Source organism: Oryzias latipes, chromosome 19 (genome assembly GCF_053564925.1).
Source record: "Oryzias latipes strain Hd-rR chromosome 19, Olatipes_Hd-rR_3.1".
Taxonomy (NCBI): Eukaryota; Metazoa; Chordata; class Actinopteri; order Beloniformes; family Adrianichthyidae; genus Oryzias; species Oryzias latipes.
In genome coordinates this window covers 2979571-2993024 of record NC_136255.1, presented here as the reverse complement: position 1 = coordinate 2993024, position 13454 = coordinate 2979571, and the positions used below count along the sequence as shown (strand labels likewise).

The 13454-nt window shown below is 42.3% G+C and overlaps 1 protein-coding gene across 20 annotated transcripts in view; it reads right to left on the bottom strand.

The window, feature by feature from the left end:
- srcin1b (SRC kinase signaling inhibitor 1b) overlaps window positions 1-13454 on the bottom strand; it is a 120067-nt gene that overhangs the window by 71762 nt on the left and 34851 nt on the right. For 16 of the 20 annotated variants that reach the window (XM_078937596.1, XM_078937605.1, XM_078937594.1 and 13 more), the window contains one exon: window positions 12049-12356. In XM_078937596.1, coding sequence (XP_078793722.1) covers window positions 12049-12356 — 308 coding nt within the window. Of the gene's footprint in view, window positions 1-5483; window positions 5830-12048; window positions 12357-13454 lie in introns of those variants that run through there. The other 4 variants (XM_078937612.1, XM_078937613.1, XM_078937611.1 and 1 more) reach the window with 4 other exon arrangements.

Genomic DNA, 13454 nt, shown 5'->3' with positions numbered 1-13454 from the left:
GCGAAGAGGATGGAAATGGCTGTAGTCAACACTTACTTCCAGAAGAGAGAGGAACATAGAGTGACATACAGAAGTGGAGGTAGGAGTACTCAGGTGGACTACATCCTATGTAGACGAAGTCATTTGAGAGAGGTTAGTGACTGCAAAGTGGTGGTAGGAGAGAGTGTAGCCAGACAGCACCGCATGGTGGTGTGTAAGATGACTCTGGAGGTCAGGAAGAAGAAGAGATGGAAAACAGAAAAGAAGACCAAGTGGTGGAAGCTACAGAATGAAGAAACTTGTGAGGAATTTAGGCAGAAGTTGAGGCAGGTCCTGGGTGGTCAGGATGAGCTTCCAGATGACTGGGAAACTACAGCAGAGATTATCAGGGAAACAGGTAGGAAGGTGCTAGGTGTGTCATCTGGAAAGAGGAAAGACGGTAAAGAGACTTGGTGGTGGAATGAGGAAGTACAGGAATGCGTCCAGAGGAAGAGGTTGGCTAAAAGGAAGTGGGATGTAGAAAGGACTGAGGAAGGTAGACAGGAGTACAAGGAAGCGCAGCGTAGAGTGAAGAGAGAGGTGGCAAAGGCCAAACAGAAAGCTTACGATGAGCTATATGACAGGTTAGACACAAAGGAAGGAGAGAAGGACTTGTACAGGCTAGCCAGACAGAGAGACAGAGATGGGAAGGACGTGCAACAGATAAGGGTGATTAAGGACAGAGATGGAAAGGTGCTAACAACCCAGGAGAGTGTACAGAAAAGATGGAAGGAGTATTTTGAGGAGCTGATGAACGAGGAAAATGACAGGGAAATAAGGGAGGAAGATGTGGTTGTTGTGGAGCAGGAAGTAGCAGAGATTGGAAAGGATGCGGTTAGGAAGGCTCTGAAAAGGATGAAGAGCGGAAAGGCCGTTGGTCCTGATGACGTACCTGTGGAGGTATGGAAGTGCCTAGGAGAGACAGCAGTGGAATTTCTAACAAGGTTGTTCAATAGGATTTTAGAGAGTGAGAAGATGCCTGAGGAATGGAGGAGAAGCGTTCTGGTCCCGATCTTTAAGAACAAGGGTGACACGCAGAACTGCAGCAACTATAGAGGAATAAAGTTGATGAGCCACACAATGAAGCTGTGGGAAAGAGTAGTGGAAGCCAGGCTTAGGAAGAAGGTGGAGATCTGTGAGCAGCAGTATGGTTTCATGCCCCGTAAGAGCACCACTGATGCCATTTTTGCTTTGAGAATGTTGATGGAAAAGTACAGAGAAGGTCAGAAGGAACTGCATTGTGTGTTCGTAGATTTAGAGAAGGCGTATGACAGGGTGCCTAGGGAGGAGCTGTGGTACTGTATGAGGTCGTCTGGAGTGGCAGAGAAGTATGTCAGAGTAGTTCAGGACATGTATGAGAGAAGTATGACGGTGGTGAGATGTGCTGTAGGTCAGACAGAGGAGTTCAAGGTGGAGGTGGGACTACACCAAGGATCAGCTTTGAGTCCTTTTTTGTTTGCTATGCTGATGGACAGGCTGACAGACGAGGTAAGACATGAATCTCCCTGGACAATGATGTTTGCGGATGACATTGTAATTTGCAGTGAGAGTAGAGAGCAGGTGGAGGAACAGCTAGAGAGGTGGAGGTTTGCTCTGGAAAGAAGAGGCATGAAGGTCAGTCGTAGTAAGACAGAATACATGTGTCTGAACGAGAGGGATCAAGGTAGAAGCGTTAGGTTACAGGGGACTGAGGTGAAGAAGGTGCAGGAGTTTAAGTACTTGGGGTCAACAGTTCAGTGTGATGGGGAGTGTGGAAAAGAGGTGAAGAGGCGAGTGCAGGCAGGTTGGAGCGGTTGGAGGAAAGTGTCAGGAGTGTTGTGTGACAGAAGAGTGCCAGCAAGACTCAAAGGAAAGGTGTACAAGACAGTGGTGAGACCAGCTCTGCTCTATGGGTTAGAGACGGTAGCAGTGAGACAGAGACAAGAGGCTGATATGGAGGTAGCGGAGATGAAGATGTTGAGGTTCTCCTTAGGAGTGACCAGGTTAGACAGGATAAGGAACGAGTACATCAGAGGGACGGCTCATGTTGCCTGTGTTAGCGACAAAGTCAGAGAAGCCAGACTGAGATGGTTTGGACATGTTCAGAGGAGGGATAGTGGATATATTGGTAGAAGGATGTTGGAGATGGAGCTGCCTGGCAGGAGGGCAAGAGGACGGCCAAAGAGGAGATATATGGATGTCTTAACAGAGGACATGAAGTTGGCTAATGTTAGGGTAGAAGATGTCCATGATAGAGTGAAGTGGAAAACGATGATTCGCTGTGGCGACCCCTGATGGGAAAAGCCGAAAGAGAAAGAAGAAGAAGAAGCTTGTTATATTGGATCTAATGGGAGTCGTGATGCTTTATAAAAGTCTGAAAAGCCGTTAAATTGCCCTCAAACTAATTAAGCTGAAGTGTAGGTGGAACTTGATTCATGTCTGAGCAGCTGCTCTGGGAGCTGAAAGCATCCCTGGTGAGTCCTCCGCTGCAGTCTAGACGTCTAAAAACATTCATCTTCACGTTCTGTGGAACTCCGAGAAAATAGGCGGGCAGAGCAGCAAGCATGGACCTGAGTGGGCTCGTGGGTCTAGGTGACCCAGATTCCTGAGGTCTGTGGGGTTTGTGGGTGTCTGTCCAAGAGTGGAAGCCAGGGCAGAGCAGTCATCATCGTCATTTAGGATGACTGGTGGGGGGGGGGGGGGGGGGGTCCATGGCCATAAAGAGTGAGAGCAGATGGACCATTCATCTCTGACATCATCCACAGGATTCTGAACGACAAAAATGAAGCCTGAAGTGGGTCTCTGCTGGGGTTTATTCAACTTAACTCAAAGAGGTTCTGAAAATGGATGATTGGGTCTAATGAGGTAAATTGGACGTTTTTTGGTGGCAGCTCCAAGCTCAGCATCCTTTCACCATCATCATCACTTCTCATTCTTTCCAAACCGTCTGCTTCCCTGCATTGATCTCCAGAACATCTACCATGATCTGATCCTCTGATGGATTCATTCCTGATCCATCCTCAGCATCTTTATCTCTGCTGCCTCCAGCTCTTCCTCCTGTCTCTGCATCTGAATCTCTAAACCAACAGCATGGCTGCTCTTCTTCACCTTTACTTTTATTGTCAATGACTGGCTTTAGTCTCTGTCCTCCGACCTTCATTTCTCACCTTTCCAGAGCAATCCTCCACCTCTCTAGTTGTTCCTCCTCCTGCTTCGTTCTCCTCCCTCCAGTCTTACATGTCTCCCTTTTCTCTCTTTTTTTGGAAGAATGACCACTCCCATTTCTATTCTTTCAGTAAAGTCCACCACCGTCTGACCTTCTGCATTCCTGTTCTGAACATCAAGCTTCTCTTCGGTTTCCTTCACCAACATGTCTGTTAAAGTCTGTTCCAATCACCCATCTACCCTCTGTGGGGAGATCCTGGATCTCTTCATCCATCTCCCTCCAGATTTCACCTTTTCCTCTATCATATCCTACCTGGGGGGCACTAAACCACCGTCACACCTTCAACTTCCAGCTTCAGACTCATCACCTTATCTGACCCTCTCTTCGCCTCCAGTCCATTCTTATCAAACTCCTCCTTCAGGATCTCAACTGTATTTCTTTCTATCCACACCACAATGAAACATCTTGAAGATGCTTCCCATCTATAAGCTTTGCTCTCTTTCCATCTGGTCTCTTGAACAAACAGGAGATCCATCGTTCATCTCTCCATTGTGTCGACCACCTCCATAGTTTTCCTGCAAAGTCTCTACATTCAAAGTTCTTACTCCAAGTCCTTCCCTGCTTTCCTTCTTTACTCTCGTTTCTGAAGAACACATTTTTTTCTTTTTCCACCAAGAGTTGACAAATTTTCCTGTAGGTCAATAACATCGGTGGTGGCTGTTGTTAATCCAGACAACGACTGATCTGATACAAAACTTCAGTTTGTGATTCGCTGAATAGATTTTGATTTGGTTTTATGTCCGAAGACCAAACCCTCGGAATTTACGTGCACTTGGGACGGGCAGACAAAAGCCCTGGACTCTTCGCTGCCATGGATGCATTAAAACTCTTGTCCTTTCAGACAAAACTTGAAAACGACCCAAAACCTGGAGAAATGATGTGGATACAGATTTCTACCATAAGAAAGGAAGATAAGGAGGATCCAATCTGGGTGATGAGAAAAAAAGACCAGCAGCGTCTACAGCGCAGCAGAAATATATATATATATATATAGATTCTATTTTGCAGCTGCTTTTATGCTTAAGAATGTATTTACTATCAATTTGCTTTTGTTAATAAACACAAATATTAAATGTATTTTTGTGAGGACACATGATCTGTTTAAGTGAACAATCTGTTATGGAATGAATGAACAGATCACCAAAATTACAAACTTGCTTAATGTGTTTCCTTTTGTAATTTTTGTTTTTTATTCTAATATGAATTCATTTAATAAATAGTAATGGAATACAATTTAAAGGAATAAAAAAGGTCCATCATGGCATCCTCTGAAACAACAATTTTTGTCATTTTCACGTTTTGACATGTTTATTTTCTGATGCACAAAGGATTTAGGATACTGCACTATAAAAATTCTCAGGAAATGAATGGAAAGTAGTCGCCATCACTTGAGGAAAAAACTGGAATCGGAACATTTGAAGTGGTGCATCACTATCGGCCTCGAGCTGGTTTCCTGCTTTCAGTTTGAAGCCGTTCCAGGCTGTAGCTCCGCAATTACAAGCTAGCAAATGGGAATTTATACGAATATTATCAGAGTTCTCTGAGGTTTGAGGCAGAACTGCTACTGCAGAAACAAGCAGCTGATAATTATGAAGTCAAGCACTCATTACGTCGGCAGTCACACAGAGCCGGGCGCCGTGTAATGACCTGCTCGCTGGATTTTATCACCTTTAAATCAGAGCAGCAAATCCTACAGCCAAGTCATTCCAGGGATAATATACTGCACCAGCATCCTGGCATTTTACAGAACATAAATGTGTCTCTAAGAAAACAAACTGGCCCCCTGTGTTCTGTGATCAGCGATGTTTCTTGACAGCCGGAGCTGAAATCCCAAGGAGAGCAGAGATGTATCTTGGAAAAATGAGGGGAGGTAACCAGGACGAGGAGAGGCATGCTCGCCTGACCTGCATGACAAGTAGCCATCTTTTTACTCCCTCTTCCCTCTGTAACCTCACCAACACGCATGCACTCACTTCCACACATGTGCATGCATGCAGGCTGTCATGGGCACATGCACGCACATCATTGCGGCATCTCTGTCTGACACACCTGACCCTCACCTGCCAGCATGCAAGCGAGCAGACCCTCCCCTGAAAACACAAAGATGTCAGGTTACAGAGGGAGGACACGGTTACGGCTCTCCTGCATCATGCAGAAGATGAACACACATGTGTGCACACACATCATCCCTCCGTCGCCTCACATGCAGCAGCAGCATCACACAGGATCGTCACAGCGGAGGACAGCTCTAGAGAGTTACCGTTTATGCTTAATGACGGCGCGTCCTCAAACTCCACACGCCTCCCTCTTCCTCCTCCTCCCTCTTCATTTTTTCTGTTTCACTGCAGCTCTCAGTGTTTCCCGCGCCCAGAGGATCTGCCAGAATTCCCCCTCTCTGGTTCCCGTAGTAACGCCCTAAGAGCCACTTAGCATGTCTTCCTGTCCCTCCTCCAGCTGCCCAGTCGCCCTGTCTCTCCCTCCATCACTGACAGAGGAAAAACCTCCTTCTTCTGTCCAGGTTTCTCCCCATGGCTTCCTGTCTCCCCTGCTGACGTTTCTTTACACTCCGTACACCGTGTGCTTCCTTCCAGAGCCCAGGCATTGCCAGCTACATGATATCACTCAGTTGCCTTATATGGGAGACGGTGGGTTGCCATGACGACAGCAGACTCCACCTGTTTCTCCACCTCCTTCCCTGTCTGAGTCCTCCTTTCTTCATCAGGAGATGGATGGCTTGGTGTGGCTGTTGGGACACAGCACATGGAGCAAGGAGAAGGTGGAGATGACTGTGTGGGAGGAGCGAGTGGAGAAGTGATGGACAGAGACCAGTGGCTGACGCAGATATAAAAAAAAAAGATTCTGTTGTTTGCAACAAAAAAGATTTCTGAACATTTAAGAATCAGGAATGAGAGCATCATATAAAACGTCAAATCTTTAGGAAAGAAACAGAAGCAGCTGCCTGTAGTCCGAATTTTATCAAGCATTACACAGGCAGTGCAGCAGCATTTCTAAGAAGCAGCCAGGGTTATTCATCTTTTAATTGGCGACTTACTCCCAGGAAGTACCTCCCATTATTTGCAATGTAATGATCGAAACCCTGCAATTATGTTTCATAAACACAATTGGTTGGCTTGGTTTGGAAGGTGCATTCTGCTTCCTGCAGATGTTTTTAGTAGGGGTATTAGAAAATTAAATTTGCGATATATATAGTTCATTTAGCAATACTTGTAATGTTTCAAAATGCTGTCAGGACAATATTTATGTCATTATTTGTGAGCGTCCTTCAGCGTCTGACTCTTGTTTTCCACTGCAACCTCCAACCACTAGTTGGCAGCAGAGAACACTGAGCCTCTTTAGCAGCTTTACACAAAACAACAAGACCTCAGAGAAGCAGCAGCTTGTTTTGTTGTTATCAGACATGAACTACTTAGTTTTTACTGGGATGGAACTGAACAAAAACTCTATTCCGTGTTGCTGCCACTAACATATAAAAACACAGATTGTGGTTCTTTGTAGCTCAGAGAAGAAGGAGTGAAGCTCTGCAGCTGCACAGCGGCTGATGCATGGAGACATGTATCTCCTTCATCCCGTCACGCTGCCTCATCATCACACTTTATTGTTCCTGGAAAGAATTAATGTTTATGTTTTTTTCCCCCTTTATTTTTGAAGCTCCGTTCAGGCTCCTGAACCGTTTAAAAGTTCTGGAGAAGCTACATTAATGTTGAAAATAAACAGCGCTTTATTTCCTCAATCATATTTTAGAACCTTATTGGTTAAAGCACATTAATTCTATTTATTTTTCTTATTCTGAAATATATGTTGTTGTGGAAATCAGACAATGTTGACTGTTCCCTTTCTACATTTTAAGTTACCAAAATAAAAGCACTACATATTTGCCTGGGTAAAAGCAACTTATATATGAGACACAGTTGCAGTGCTTGGCATTGTGATCATTAAATAAATTGAATTTTACTATTTTATTACAATAAAAGGCGTATTAATAATAATTCAGGTAGTTTTTTCTAGATCATATTTTTTTCAAGATGTGTACGGGTACAAAAACGTGATACGTATCGTATCGCCAGACTCTTGCCATTACACACCCCTAACTTTTAGGGTTAAAAAAGACTATATTGATTTTTCCCTTTAAATATATATACTTTATGGTATTTTATGCATGGAGTATTTACAACATATTTAATACCCCATGATACTTTACCAGGCTGTGCTTTATTCATATTTTTAATGTTAAATTCCAGTAACATGCTAATATGCTTTTTGTCTATGCTCTTGCATGAACAAAGCCTGCAAACATTAATTTTAACGCCCTTTGGTTAGAAAAAGTTTTCGGAATTTGAATAATAAACAATGCCACCAAACTAAGCCTGCCTTCACTGCCCATCACGAGATTTTGAAAGTGATCAGCCATCCTTCCTCACAGTTTCCATTGGGCCGTGCAGCTGAGCAGGGCTGGTGAATTCCAGTGACTGTGGCATCAGGTCCAAACCAATGGTCCCTGCAGAAACTCACTCATTTAGAAAGCTAAGAAAAAAAGAGCGTTGCTTCTGGGGAAAGCTGACACTACATTGCAAAGCGCATTGAACTGCCAATCGCATGCTAACTCAATAAAACAAATGCTAAGGAAGCTGTGGGCTACTGGTCCTAATCATTTCTTAAAGTATTGGAGCTCTGGGTCACAACGCCCCCTACTGGTTGTAAAACCAGTGTCTCCATTCAACCCTTTTGCATCAGAGCTTTACTGTTACTCTTCAACAGATGACGCATCAACGTAATTCCAGTGGATTCTGAAACAAAGAACTGCAGGCTTGTAATGCAGCAATGCAGATAAATCAGCTGATTTGTGAGAAAAGCATCTTAACAGTCCAAAGCCGATATGCGAAGCCGCTGCTCCCCGCGTCAGAATCAGTGGATTCACAGGGATCATGGAAACAGTTGATGACTTTAGGTATGTCAAAGAGCCTGTTATTTAGATGTTTCTGCACTGAAGGGTGAAGAAGATGGTCAGCTCCTCCTCCTCTTTCAGTGCCAACCAGTCAAACAGATTTCCATTTTATCTGAGACAGTGTTTTTCAATCTTTTTAGAGCCACGGCACACTTTAACCTTGACAAAAATCCCGCGGCATACCAGCATCCAAAAATGTAAAAAAAAAGGAGAAACTTTAGTCTGTATTGATCTACAGCCCCTCTGCAATCTCACATGCATTTTTGTGATAAGTGTGGCAGGAAGTTGCAGCTGTTTTTCCTAAAAGATGTAATAAAAGTTAAGTTAGAAGATTTAAAAACTGTCTGATGTGTGTTCGTTGTTGTTTCAAGACGTTTAACAAAAAATACTCATTGTGCGCTGAGAGGCTGTCACTTTATCCCAATGCATCATGGGATATGTAGTGCGATGGCAGACAGACTCTCTTCTCTGAGCTTCAAATTCAAATCAAATACATTTTATTTATACATTTATTTATATTTATAAGCTTCATTGTATTGCTCACTTGTTCCACGGTCTGACACCGGATTCTGTGGAAAGATAGACCGCTAAAGACGAGAATTAGCTGGTATTTTTGTTTAAATTGAGCAACTTTATGAGCAGAATCTGAACAAGGAAGTGAAGACTTTAACCACTTCTGATTGGTCAGACTGATGACGTATGATTGATGACACCAAGAATGATTGATGGAGACAGTTAAAGGGGCGGGACCTTTCCAAAAACAGCTGAAGCTACGACTAAATCGCGGTACAGTCATTCTTATCAGAATGTATTTAATTGAATCAAATAATCACAAAGAAAAAAGTATTTTATGGTCATTCATATTCCTAACTACTCAGTGTTTTATCAGGGCCTGTTTGGATGAGAACCGAGCTGATTTCCTGGAGATGGTAAATCTTTTTAGATCAGTTAATGAGGCAATTTTCCACGGCACACCTGACCATCTCTGGTTGAAAAGCACTGATCTGAGAGAATGATGAGGGGTCCTCAATATCCTGGTTCACCTGTTGTGGGCTTGCTGGAGTGCAAATTTGTTTCAACGTAGTTTTGCATGCCTATTTTTATTTTTATATCTGCCCATTGTGTTTTGTCTCCCGATTGGCTACAGACTTGTCAATCAATCTCCTCTGTGTTGTGTTTTCTGTACAGAATGTGTTCAGTTTGCTAAAACTGCATCATGATCAGATCTTTGTTTTCATTCTACAAAACTGGAATTATTTTTCTGTGAAGAGAGAAAAGTTTGAAAAAGTTCATGTGTGTCTGTAGTGTGTAGTAAGGAGTTTCACAGCCTTAAAACATAATCATTGTGAAGAAATGAAACAAACTACTACAGAACAAACTCCCAAAATAAACAAAAGAACGCATTCATTATGTGACCCTGAAAGGCTGAATCAGGAGGTGATGAAGCTGTAAAGGAAGACATGCTGCCAATTTTATACTGGAGACAGACCATTACACAGAAGTGAATGAAATGCTGGAAAGACGTGTAAAAAATACATACATTTGTCTTGTTTGCAGTGAAACTTTTTTGATTTACTTTTACTGATCAAGCATAACATCTGTCTGAAAATAACAACTCCTTTATCTTAGTTGTTGTTGGAGATGAGTTGGTTGAAATGTGCGGCTCCAGCAGCAAACATCAGTGGAAAATAGTTAGGCCACAGTTTTAGCAACGCGGGTTGTGGGCGGAACTGCACTGATTTCCCATCATCCTTTTATTTACACTCTCGCCCACTAGCTTCCAGTCCCTCACAACCCCAACGTAACGCTACTGATGCAACAAATATGCCAGCATTGTCAGAGATATCCAGCCGAACAGTCCTGATCCAGATTGTAGCTCAGACCAGGAAAACAAAGACGTCCATGGATCTACTGGTATGTAGGTGGATGATCAGAATGGAGAGGAGCAGAGAGACTTTGGGTCGCCGTCTGAAGTTTGTTCGTAACAACAAGAAGCCTTTTTAGACGGCATTATCTCATCTGCGCCTGATTCACAACAATTTTTATAAAGAAATAGTCATAAATGCAATTTCGAATCTTAATTTTCTCTGTCGATTTCCTCCATCATGGGCAAAACAAATATGGAACTTAACATAAACTAAACATACAGTTCAGAGACGTGTAATGAGGAACAGAGTTCTCAGGCAAGCACATTCTGGCTCCAGGTCTCACAAACCAGAATCATTTCTTTGAAAAATCTTTTTTTTTCTTCCCTCCAAGCCATTTATTTAAAGAGCTGGGTCAGTTTCTGTTCATCTGTCAGGGATGTGGAGTCAAAGCATGCACTGATTGATGGCAGCCTGAAAGAAAGACTAGGAGACAAAAAGACATAAAGAGGGAGGAGATGTTTGGGTTTCACGCTGCCACACTTGAATTATTTCCCGTTGCTTAATCTCTCTGATGGATGAACAGAACGTGTCCATCATTGAGTCGGGCTGCAGGTCCTAAGGATGCATGTGTGAGCTTGGAGCCCCAGAGGAGCTCCACTCATAATGCTCTTGTTTCTGATGTTTCCCAGGAAGACAATAAAAACAAACTGAAAGCTCAAACTTCCCGAGGCTACACTTTCTCCTGTAGTACGTCTGAACTACTGCGTGTTTGGTCATTCATAAGAAAGGCCTTTGTGGGATGAGTAGCAGTGGGAAACACACAAAGCTGCTCATTCTAACATAAACTCTTGTTTGGGGGGTTCCTGACCTGAAATGCAATTTACTCAATGCAAAGAAATATCACAACTACAATTGAAAAAAGCAAGAAAATTATTCCAAAAAAAAAAACAGCATGGCATTTTAGAAATGAAAAAAAAAATCCAGAAACCAAATCACAATTCCAAAAAACTGAAACAAAATAAAAATGAAGTGTTGCAGAAAACAACTTATTTCAGAAATTAAAATGAAATTTTAAAAAACAAAAAGCTGGTGCTACGGGACATCGCTGAGTGGATGATGATGTTTGAGTGTTTTCAAAAATGTCTTTCATGTTTGCATACTAAGATAAGTTTTCTGATTAGTTTGGACCTGATCCAGGATTGCTTCGTGCCAAAGGATTTTTGGCTGAAATGACAAATGTCCAACGGTATCGACCTTTACCGGTTTCTTTAAGGTTTTTTTTCAACATTTCATTTTAATTTTTAAAAATCACGTTGTTTTCAAAATATTTCTTTTTCATTTTGTTTTATTTTTGTTTCATTTTGTTTTGATTTCTAACTTGTAATGTTGATTGTTGGTTTTTTTTTAAGTGTTGTTGTGATCTTTACAATGATTTTGCATTGATTTGTTGGTATGATTGGCAGTTCAAGGCCACCGTAGTTCCAGGTTGTCCAACTCGCTCTCCAAGGTTCTGCTTGTCAGGTAAATAAATTGTTTAAATGTCAGTTCAGTCCACCCTGGTCAAACATTGATGAATAGATGTAACATTCAGTTTCAGGAGTCTTTATTTACTGTCGCCCAATGCTCTGGAGATGACATCTTGTAGACATTATAGTCTGGATTTTCAAATTGCAATCATAATACCCGAAACTAAAGTCGATGGTATAAGAAAGCAGAAACAAATCTGACACCATGTCCTGTTTTTGTTATACTCAAAAAAACACAGATTGTAAAGCTTACTCCTTCTAATTCAAAAGAAATTATTTTAAATATTTATATGTTTCTTGCTGGAACTAAAAGCCGACATCTTTGCATTTTTGACATTTCAAAGTTTATGCTATTTTTTGTTGTGCTCAAAGTACTAATTTGTGCACAACCATGTAGGCTTCTTCTTGACAGTTATCTAACCCCATGTGTGTGTCCCAGTAAATGTTGTGTGACTGTGGGTGACGTACCTGTCGTCCAGCGGCAGCCGAGCCCTGCGACAGGCTGCCAGGGCTGTTGGAGAACTTGTTTTTCTGCAGGTCCATCAGGGCATCCCGCTGCCGCTCGATGTCCGCTTTGTGGATGTTGTTCAGGGCCTCCAAACTTTTGGCAGCCACAGAACTGTGCCGACGGTCCAGCGAGGACGTCTTGAAGCCCCCGTTGTTGTTGTCAGGATAATGGCGCGCCCCTCTGCTCCCACCTGAGGCCAGGGTGTGGTAATCCCGGGGAAACTCGGCATCTCCAGCTGAGATCATGGGGGCCTTTCTCTTCTCTCGGCCTGAGATGTGAAAACAAGGTGAGAAGGTGAGGCGCCGCGGACATCATCACACATCTTCACGTAAAACTGCAGGATGTTGACTTTCAATTGATCAGAGATCCGAAGAGACAGCAGGATAAGACTCATGTTTGGGAATCCAGCTGTGGGATAAAAGTCTTAGCCAGAACCTCACCTGACTTCTTACCAACAAATTCTACACTCAATCTTAGATGTTTTGACCGTTTATTTCAGGGTCGTTTACCTCAGCGGACCCTATAAAGCTAGAAATCAATGACGTTGTGATGATGAACCACACTCTGCCATGAAGTCAAATTCCAAAATAGATTTAGAGGTAAAATCTTTCTTGATCAAATATAACTCAGATTTAGATTTATACGAATTTAAATGACAACATAAGATAAGGAAAAGGAAGTTAGAAGGTAAAATTAGATAAAAGTCAGATATCTTCATCTGCTGCTGACTTTCTACAGTTACTGAGAGAGGAAGTAAGAAATGTTTGGTGCGATCCCAGAGTTTTTAGGGATCCAGAATCTTCTAGGCTTCACCTTCAAGTTTTTGTTTGAAGTGGTAACTGTTTTCTTCCACTCACATGCCAAATCAAATATGAGGTCTAATAAAGTCAGGATTACTAATTACAAAATGAGTCATAACCCATTTCTCTGTTGACACAAATTGAAAATTAAGATAGCATTGAAAAGCTTTAAGGAAGGGGGAATGCATACATTTTTGGAGTAACATCTGACATTTTAACATGAAAGTCTTAACAGGATTGCTCCATTTTGCAACCAGCCTCCAACGGTCCTTTGGAGAACTGCAACACCTAGTTTGGGAACAAAAGATGAGAGCTTGGTTTAAACTGAATGAGAAGTAAATCAAATGTCTTAAGTTTCCACTGCTCTTTTCCCAGGATGTGGTTTTGTTGTCTTCATTGAGGTTTAAAAACATTTCTTTAGGCAGAAAAACATTACAAATAGCAGTTGTACACCACAAAGTCCTCAGCCAGATACTGTTTGATGTTCTTTTATTTCAACATTCATCCACTCAACATGAACTCAGATAACTGTCACGATTTGGGTGTTTTTCCTTAGTTTTTGCTTC